Raw genomic sequence first — 10,410 nt, 5'->3', positions numbered from 1 at the left:
ATAATGACATTTGTATGTAAGAAGGGCACACCATTAATGGAATTTTGTGTCATTTATGGTTTTCTCAATAAATGTAACTGAATGGATATGCTACACCAATGTTTGGCCTCTTTTTTTGTCCTTTGGACGTCTAGTTCCCCAAATTTAGAGGTACTGTTGTAGAGGACTTGAGAACACCTTACCTCGTTCTTCATCAAGTCATTTAATGACTTCATTTGTCATTAAAAGTTTCCTTTTGGAATATATTTTATTTTAAATTCAGGAATTGCAAAAAGGTCTTTTGCTCTTCAACAAATCAGCTGATTTCTAGAAATGTAAATAAAAACTGAGAGCTTCTATCTCTAGCAAGTTATTACTTGAGAGTGACCAGAGGAGTTTTAATACAGAATTTACTTTATTATTTTTACATTGGAAAATAAAATTCCATCTTCCAGAAAATTAAAATAAGAAAAGTTTGAGTAAAGAACATGAGTGAAGATTATTTACAAACTCACTTCGAAAGACCAAAATCTAGCCTACAAGTTTAACTTGAGATGTTTGAAGGTTGTTTATAAAACTTCCAGAGCTTCTATGGCTTCACTTTATTCATTTTTACAGATATCAAGGCTTTCTTTTTTGTAATCATATGAACTGGTTAGTATGGAATTTCCAAATTTTCAGAAGCTTTTGTGAAACTCTGAGCCAATTTAATATAACTAATTAGGATAAAATCAAGTTCTTTGTCTAACTCAATACTCAGAATCTAAGAACTTTGTGATTCAATGGCAGTTTAAGTTTTGCTTTTAGAATTTGTAACATACCCTTTCAAGAAAAAATTTTACTTCAAACTTTTTGCCAAAATGTGTCTCCTGGGTAAAGGTCCTCAGAAGTGATCTGAGTTTAATATTGTTGAAGAAGAAAGCTGCCAATCAGAATTGGTTCACTTTCAAAGTTCTAAACTTATAGTAAGGCATGTCTGATTTACTCTAGTTTGGGTGAGAAAGTTAGGGTTTTTTCTGTACCCTGAGGCTGAATAAAGGATGTTGTATATAGTTTATCCTGTCCAATAGGCAATATGAAGGTGACATCAGTTCTCCCTGCTTAAAAGTAAGCATGACTTGGGGATCAGAACAGTTCAAATGCCTGCTATTGGATTACATGTTGAAATAGGGAGATTGGAATTTTTAATGGTTACTGATACAGATTTTTTTATTCAGTCTTTCAGGTTTCCATGTTAAGCCTTTGACTAGCTTTAGAAACTATTTTGAAGAGTATCTAGCATTGGCATGATAACTTCCGTTTTCCTCTACTTGGCCCCTCCACAGAAAGAGACTGATGCAGTAGGAAAGTTGAGAAGAAGGAAGGCTCCAGAAAAAAAAAAAAGCTAATAGTCGTCAGCTAGAAGAGAAGAGAAGACCAGAGCATTAGTGATTTTCTTGCTGAAAAGGGAAAGAGCTGAGTAAGTTGGAGTTGGGGGACAGAGAGTTAGCTCTTACTTTCAATGGTGAGGATGCAGGTGCTAGCTGCAGTACCCCTGCCATTGGCTGCATGGCACATATATTCCCCTTGGTCCTCCGGGAAGGTTTCTGGGAGGTAGAGGCAATACGTCTCTCCTCTCTCAATATATTGGTAGTCCTCCCCGTCTTGCAGCCTCTCTCCTTCAAACCACCACGTGACTTCAGGCTTGGGATCTCCGGTCACTTTGACAGTGAATCGAACAGGCTCACCATCTACAACTGTGGTGTTTTTTAGAGGCTTCTTGAACCATGGTGCTCCAGATCGAGTTGGCTCTTCTCCATCATCAAGAGTGGAGCCATTAATGGTGCCTCCTTCATCTTCCTCCTCATCCTCTTTTTTCTGTGGTAAAATAAACAGGTGCAGGGTGGACTTGTGTTACTAAAAATACTGCATCAAATTAGGTATTTAGAAACCACTCTCTTGGACCAGAATCAATGACATTTATAAAGCCAGATGACGTCAATACCAAATGTAGTGAGAGAAAGGAGCCTAATGATACTTAATAGCCAAACAGCACAACCAGAAAATTCAACGAGCCACATGCACACGTGGTGCTTGGTCAGTGAGCTACAGTGAAGAAGGATGACATCCATGGGACCCACCTTCTGGAGTGCTGCGTCAATCTCCTCCTGCTCAAACTGCATGCGCAACAACTTCTGCTGCTCGATTCTTCTCTGCTCCTCCTCCTCTCTGGCCTTCGCCATCTGTTCAAATCTAGCCTTCATATTAACTTTGTGAGTGAAGGGGGCCTCACATTTTTGGGCAGGTTTCACATCAACATCGTCTTCCTTGGGATTTATGAAGAAGTTTTAAAAATAAGAACAGAGGAAAACTGAATTAGTTTGATTGATAACCCAGGGCATTGCATCTTTGCATTACTGTGATGACAGATAGAATCTTTCTGTTCCTCAGGAACAAAATGGGTCAGTTCTTAATTAAGGACAATCGATTTGCACACCTTGAGGACTCTGGGGTCTTAGAGGAGGTGATACCACTCACATGTTGCTATGATCCCAAATCTCTCCTTTTCCTAGCAGAAGTTGTCTGAGCTCCAAGTGAGAGGTTACCAAGCCCTCAGCCTGGTCTGGACCTGGTCTGCAGAAACCACATTTCCTGCTAGAGACTTTTTTTTTATCTCTGCACAACTAACTTCCTACCCTTAATTTGTGTTTCTCACCATCTTTAAATATGCTCCTAGCAGCATAAAACACCACTCAAAACTGATTGTGGAGTAAAGGCATAATGATGACTATAACCGTTTGATGCAGATATTTCCAAAATGAAAGTCTTTGGGGTATAACAGAGTCTGAAGCTCTTTAAAGGCTTGAAAGCCCATAGGCACAATGAAAATCATATGTAGTAACTTCCACCCTAAAGCATTTCACAGCCTTGTCAAAGAAACAACATATGTAATTTTAAGGATCATAGCCAGGGTATAATCATAAATAAAATTAAGGCCGTCATTCATGGGGTCATAGAATCAGATCATTCATCTTGCCTATTAGAAATGGAGGTCCTCCAAGATTCAAACTATATCTCTATGTCCTAGTATAAACATGATTTCTATGTCATATACCAAAGTCCTTTAAAAGACTATACAGTAGAACTGTTGTACAATCTTGGTTTGGTCCAAAATAAGGGCAAGGGGGACAAGGAAAAATGAACAGTGAATGGAGTTAATGCCTGACACTATGCTGAATGCGTGAGCCACTGACAGAGAACAGTCCCCTTCAGGGGAGGGGCAAGGAGCTCCTTGAGGACAGGGATCAAGAAAAGATTCACATAAGAAGAATCACTTTTGATATCCATTCCCATTTGCAGAGGTGACTGCAGGGACTGGTGGTAGCTAGCCAACAAATCTAGTGATTGACTCCATCTGGTCCAAGGCAAAAAGTGAGTGCAATTGACTGATGTCTCTCTCATGCCCGTGACTTGTTTATTTTGAACTCTTCAGTATCACTATTCAAGAACCTAAAGACAGGCAAAAAAGCCCTAGTGCTGTGTTTGTATGCACATGTTAAAATACCTTGATGGAGTCCTCCACCATTTGGCGGTAGATTGTCTGAAAGATTGGTGAAAGTAAATGAGTGTCCAAAAAAGAGGCAAGACCATAGATGAATTGCAGTGACCACCCATGGAGGAGATTATGGTCTCTTAAGACTGCTCTCACACCCTCTGTTGCCATGGAAGGTTTTTCCTCATTTTTCTGCAGACTTTTGTTTTTCACAATTATGTACTAAATGATTTTTAAATTTGTTTTCTAAGAACATCCTCCCTGACCTTCCAAGGAAGGCATCTGAATTAAAAGCTACTAAATAATGTTGGAAATGTTCTCTGAATTCTCAAAATATTCTGTATGTTTAGTATTTATCCTTTTTCCTGGTATCATCTCCCATTTCCTGCTTCTTCCCTTCACCTCTGATGAAAAGATGGCCCACCCTCTCTCTGCTCACACCCTTCATCTCATCCCACTTGTGTCCTGCAGATCACCATGACGACAGTTGTCCCTACTCTGTATTCCTAAGCCTCCCTCCTGGCTCCTCTGCTGCCTCTAAACATGCCCAGAATGACCTTTACTTTATAATACTACTTCTCAAGCTCTTAACCCTAAACTTCCCTTATTTCTCAACCCCTTCCATTCTGGCTTCCAGCTTTATCAAGTCAACAGAGACATCTCTCTCCAAAGTTTTAGCTATTTCTCAGTCCCTTCTTAACTTCCCTGTAGCGTTGGACACTGTTGGCCATTATCTCAGAGTTTTGGTGGCATGGTTAGGGTTTGCCTCCTACTCTGGTCAGTTACCAGAGCATCGATTGTCAAGTTGTCATTTTGATCTTCATACACATCTCCCTCAATCCACTTACATAGCTACTGCCCTCATGCAGGCCTTCATCACCTAACTCTTTGAGACGTTGGCAGGGGTTTTCTGATTGGTCTGGCCTCAAGTATCTTCCTATTCCAAGCCATCCTCCACTTAGCTGCAAGTCATTTCCAGAAGTGTGAGTCTGCCTGCACATGTGTTTACCTACACATGCTCAACAAACCCCACTGGTTCCCTATTCCAATATTAAATAGAAAAGTCTCTTGACTAACCCACCTTGCTGCTTCCTACCTTCTCAGTCTTAACTTTTTACTCATTCTTCAATTATGCTTTGTTCCTCGAATATGACATTCCCCTGGCTCTGTACCTCATCACATTGCCCCATGAGACTGCAAACCCTGTGGGAGCCTGAACTTTGATTTTCTTTCTTTGTATCTCTAGCCCTTGGTAGTGTCTGACACATGGTAAGCACTGAATAAATTGATCTCCTGGCTATGTGTATACTAAGGCTGCCTTGGGCCTTCCTCTGTACCCTGAAATCTCTGTTATCAGTCAGCAAGCAGTTATTAACACATACTGTGTTTTAGGCACCATGTTATGTTGTGGGAATATGAAGGGACAAAAAAGACCCATAGTGAAGGAGAGTACCTGCAAACAGCCATGCGCAAGCAAGGGGTGCACATTATAAATTAGAGGTAACCAACAGAGGGAAGGCACTCCTGGCATTTTTGCAGAAGGTAGGACTTGTTGCTAAGACCAAAGGAAAGTATAAAGATGTAAATGAGGGACAGCATTGAATGAAGTCTCCAGTGAAGGATTCCAGGGGACATGTGAGAGTTGAGGAGGAAAGAATTAAGACGTAGGAAAGGCAGAAAGGGAGAAGGGATGAGAAGAGTTGGAGATGGCACCAAACCTGTCCTGGAGCTTGGAAAATGAAAGTCACCACCACTAACTAGATGACTTCCACATCCATCCCAGACCTGCTCTGTCTGTCCAGAGCAGCTGTATCACTGACTGCCTATGGGGCGTTTCTCATTAGATGTCTCCTAGGTATTTCAGTGTGTCAAATCAGGCTCCTCTTTCCCTCCAGTCTTCCCAGGTGATGAAGGGCACCATCATTCTTTCCATCACCTACATTCACAACCTGTCATCCCTGACGACTCACTCTTGCCTCCTCCCCCACATCCAGTTACTTGTCAAGTCTCAACTCTTCGGCCTCCACTGTCTCTCCCATTAGTCTGCTTCTCCATTTATGACCAGCAATATAGCACCATTTTGACAGCCTCTTTTTTGGTCTCTCAGCTTTCAGGCTCACCTCTTCCCATCCTTCCTCTGCACCCTTGCCAACATGATATTCCCAAAGCCACTCCCCTGATTGTGCAGGTCTGGCTGCCTTTTAATTCTTGGATCGAATACCAACACCTTTATTTGGCATTAAGAGTCCTTCACAGTTTGGCTCCAGTCTACTTTTCCAGATATTACACATAACTTACTTTTATTTACACACAACTTCCTGTCTCCAGTCTGTAGACGCTATCCCCCGTGTCTGGAATGCACTCCTTCCCTACCTCTGCCTTGACAATCCATAGCTTTCTCAACTCAAATGGACATTGACATCCATTACTCCCAGTTCTTCCATTGTGTAATGGAAACAGTAATGAGATTTAGATTCAAAGGACCTAGGTTTGAGTCCCAGATATTTTGCTGGCTTTACTTCTTTGAGTGTCTATTTTCTCCACTGAAAAATAAAGGACTTGGGTCCTTTCTCAACATTATGACCCTTTTTCTACATAATAGCACTTCAGATGCCTGAAGACAGCTACCATATTCCTTTTTCTCCTCTCCCAAGTCTTTCTTCCTCCAGGGTAAATATCTCCACTTCTTTAAATCAGTCTTTACATAGTATACTATTGACTTCATCCATCTGCTTGCTCTTCTCAGAATATGCCTGTCAATATCCTTCCTAAAAAAAAAAAAAACTGAACTTGGTACACTAGATGTGGTCTAACTGAGGCAGAATCAAGCACATCTATAACCTCCCTCAGCTTTGAGTAAACAAATATACCTTAAGATCACAGGGCCTTACTTAGCTTCTAGTTTATTACTATGAAAGTTAAAATCTACTCAGTGTTCTAGGTCTTTCAAGTGAATTGTGATTCTGCCATGGACCCCTATCATTTTAATTACTATTCTAGGAAATATTATTCTAGAAACTTCAAAAGCTAAACCAAAAAAATGCCCCATAATTGCCCCACTCCTCATAAAGAATGACCTCGTTTCTAGAGAGATTTTGCTAACTCTGAAGATGAAGGTAAGAAAAAGCCAAGGGTTTTAGTAGCAAGGAAACCTTAGAAAACTGTCCTCAGCCTCCTGAGGCAGTTTTGGTGTGGTTTTGCTTCATAGAAGATGATTGAGAATGGGAAGGAATCATCTAATTGAATCCCTGTATTTTACAAAGGAAGAAAACAACAACCATATTAACTTTCTGGAGGACACCATACATTGTGAATTTGTAGGATGTCAAACCATTCAAATATATATAAGCGTAAAGGGAGGGGAAGAAGCATTTATTAAGCACTTACTTAATGTGCCAGGCACAAGCATCTCATTTGATCCTCCCAACAACCTTTCAGGGTGTAGGTATTATCATCTCCATTTTACAATTGAGGAAACTAAGGCAAACAAGCTCGATGACTTGCCCAGGGTTAGCTGCCACTAAATGTAGGGCTAGGTTTGAATTCAGATCTTAGCTAGCTAGCTCTCTACACAAGTAGTTGGGGGAAGACCTGGGTTCTCTGACTCCTGATTGAAAGACTCTTCTCACTACCCTGGGTCCTCTCCCCAGTACTTTCACTCATTTCTCTTAGTGAAGAGCTATGCCCATCGATAGGTTCCGTATGAAAACTTACCTCATGAAAATGCTCTGCTTCGCGCTCTTTAATCTCAAGGTCAATTGCTCGTCTTCTGGCTCGCTCTTCCTCGATCTTTTTCTGTATTTCCTTTTCAGAGAGTTGTCCAATTTTTTCAAACTTGCTTTTTAAGTTCTTAGCTTGAATAGAACCACTTCTTTTTAATTTAATTAATTCTTCATACTCCCTGCTAAGCTCAAAGGTTTCCGTTTCCTCTTCCTCCTTAAAAAATTGAAATCTTATGAGATTGTAAACAATATCACCAAATAAGTTTATATAATAGATTTCTACCAGAAAAACAATTTAAGGTAACTTCATTTTTAACCAAAATTGGACACTTTGATACAAAAGGACAGCCATTTGAAAATAGATTCTCTTCATACCCATTATCTATTTTTAAAAAGTTTTTACTGTTACGTCTTTTACTCTACAGCCATTTCCTCTGAAGCCTCACCACCACTACTCCCTTTTAAAAGTTGTACCTATATCAGTAAAAGATGAGAATAGCACCTATTTTATAAAATGGTAGTGTGGATCCAAAGGGCTGGATAATATAGAAAAAGTCTGCAAGAGGTTATAAAAACATGAGCTGTTACAGTCAGGAATTGGGACTTTAGATGGCAATTGTTTTTTTACTCCACTTAAAATGTAGTTTTTGCTTTTCTTCAAAAAATTTTATAAATGCACCGAACATTGATATATTCAAATACAGAATTTAAAAATTGCATAACATCTAAAGTATACATAAACACATCTGAGATATACTCATTTTCTCAAAACTAGGATTTTCCCAGTATTAGTTGAGCTGGGGGAAAGAGTACTGATAATGCCCATTGATTGGAGCATGGCTAAAACAACTGTAGTACCTGAAGTGCACTGGGATCTAAGGAATGGACATGATGACTACCCAGAAGCACGGAGGGACCTCTATGAACCTGACACACAGGAGAAGCATCAGGACCATGAGACTGCAACAGAACAGCCACATGCCGAAAGTGAACAGAGCAGAGGTCCAAGGAGAGAGACGAGACACTCCCACACCACCCTTTTGTGAAGGTGGGAGGTCCACAGGGCTTACACGCTGCACATGTTTTCAGATTTTTCCAGTACATCAATCAGTTGCGCTGATTTATTTTTCACTCAAAAATTGCTGTTTGTTATATGGGATAGCTTTCTGGGAGAGGGAGGGATATTGGACGTAACTGATGATGTAAAACAGAAGACATCAGTAAAAGTAGAGAAAAAGAGCATCTAGTCCAAAGCCCTCATCTTACTGGGACTTTGGAAACTGAGGATCCAAGATACTAAGTGACTTGCCCCGAGTCACACAAGAAATGGTGAATCCAGTTCATCTGCTACAAAGGCCAATGCTCTTTCTTCTACACAGTAGGTCTGGTCCTGACTGAACAACTGGCTTTTAGTAAATCACTTTACTCCCTGGCCCTACATTCCCTAATCAGTAAAAGTCTCTCTGGTGTGATTACCTGTCACAGCTGGTACCTCAGATGACTGCTCAAGAACCTGCCTCCATCTCTATGGCAATCTTCTACACATCCTACATGAACTTCTCAGCTTGCAAAAGGGGAGAAGTGAGGCTGGTAAGAAACAGGACTCTAATTCTTTACAACTTGTCCTGTTGAGTTAGTACTTGGACATTTTCTACTAAGGACCCTTCCACTCCATAGTCGTCTTGGATTCTCAATCTTGTTCTACTGAGCTGAAAAGCCTTCCGAATGTATTTCCACTTGTATTTCATATCCATTCCATCCACTCCACATACGTCTGAGGTTGCTGCTATGGCACGGTCTCGCCTGCATGCTCCTGATCGATCACATTCCAGTTTTTGCACAGATGGTCTGAAAATGTCTAAATTGTACCCAGCTTTTCTATAAAGCACAGCCCAGTTGCTGCCTTCTTCACAAATCCTTTCCCAAACTCACCCCTGCCCCATCAACACACTCTCCCACTTGAAATTACTGTATGCAAGACATTTTGTATTTATTTGTGTCATCTTCCATCCTTGCCCCTTCCCCATCCCCTCCCCAATAAAGGGTGAGCTTCTTCAGAGGAGAAATGGCTTCTTCTCTTGCCCTTATGTCATCCACATCTCATTGTCTTGTGAATTACAAGCTGCTCTGAATAAAGCCTTAGATGTCACCTTCACTAAATTTGCATATGGCACAAAATGAGAGGGATAGCCCATAGTGGAAGATAGGATCCAAAAGAAACCTTGACAGACTAAAATTGAATATGATAGGTACAGAGAAAAATCCCTGCAGTCATCCAACAAATTTGTTACCAGTCACAACACACCAAAGTTCACCAAAGATAATCCAAGGGTTAAAAAGAAGTGCGCTAAATATAGTCAAAAATCAAGAGACTTCAAGGTCTTATCACCAAAAAAACCAAAAACAAAACAAAAAAAACCCCAGCAAAATAACCTCAGAGGTGAAGAACCATGAAAAGAATATGGCTCTGCATGGACAGGCTTTACTCCAAAAGGGGATAGGAAAGAAGAGGGCATTGGATGTCAAGGTATATGTAGATGAGGAAATCCAGAAAACAGGAGGAAACAGGACATTTGGGTAAATCTCAGTGAAGGCAGAAAAAGAAGCAATTTGAATTATTAGACCACTGGGGCAAAAAAGACACAAATGAATTTGGGAGAATGAATCAGAACCAGAGAAGCTCATGATACAGGACCAATGGGAAACCAGCTACCTGGACACCTGCTGGAACTCTATGCCAAAAACAGAAAAGCCAATTTCTTAAACTGCCTTGGTGATCATTTTAATCTTTCAAAAATTCGAGCTAATAATAGCTCATTTATACACTGTCCCAAAAGTCTGTTCCCTGTTCACCCAAATATTTTCCACCATGCTTTGGCCCTCTGGTTCCAAGTTTTCCTCATGTGAAATGAGTATATTTACTTAATACACCATGGTGCCCTGCCCCACCTCATCCCACTACATTCTGCCTATCTGTCTAGTAGACTCAGCCAGAGCCACATTGAATTTCTGTTTCTTATCCCATCAAGTGTTAGTGATTTCTCAAATACTGAATCTATAATGGGGTCAGATGGGGACAGCAGTAATCGAAATCATGACCCATCTGTCCTTGTCCATCTTGCATGCCTTTGGTTCATATCCTCCCATAAGTCCACCAGGGAGGGCCCACCCAGTGTG

General features: G+C 40.7%; 1 protein-coding gene across 10 annotated transcripts in view; it reads right to left on the bottom strand.

Annotated features, from left to right (window-relative positions):
* Positions 1 to 375: 375 nt before the first annotated feature.
* The window catches only part of NEXN (nexilin F-actin binding protein), a 46,568-nt gene continuing 36,533 nt past the window's right edge, over positions 376 to 10,410 (bottom strand). For 8 of the 10 annotated variants that reach the window (XM_072649915.1, XM_072649919.1, XM_072649924.1 and 5 more), the window contains 4 exons: positions 7,226 to 7,447; positions 2,100 to 2,285; positions 1,476 to 1,836; positions 376 to 1,377 (listed from right to left, as the gene is read on the bottom strand). In XM_072649915.1, the coding sequence (XP_072506016.1) occupies positions 1,364 to 1,377; positions 1,476 to 1,836; positions 2,100 to 2,285; positions 7,226 to 7,447 (783 nt within the window). In that variant the 3' untranslated portion in view covers positions 376 to 1,363. Of the gene's footprint in view, positions 1,837 to 2,099; positions 2,286 to 7,225; positions 7,448 to 10,410 lie in introns of all 10 variants that reach the window. The other 2 variants (XM_072649918.1, XM_072649922.1) reach the window with 1 other exon arrangement.

Source organism: Notamacropus eugenii, chromosome 2 (assembly GCF_028372415.1).
Source record: "Notamacropus eugenii isolate mMacEug1 chromosome 2, mMacEug1.pri_v2, whole genome shotgun sequence".
NCBI lineage: Eukaryota > Metazoa > Chordata > Mammalia > Diprotodontia > Macropodidae > Notamacropus > Notamacropus eugenii.
Note: the sequence above shows the minus strand (reverse complement) of the source record. Positions and strands in the feature narration are given on the sequence as shown.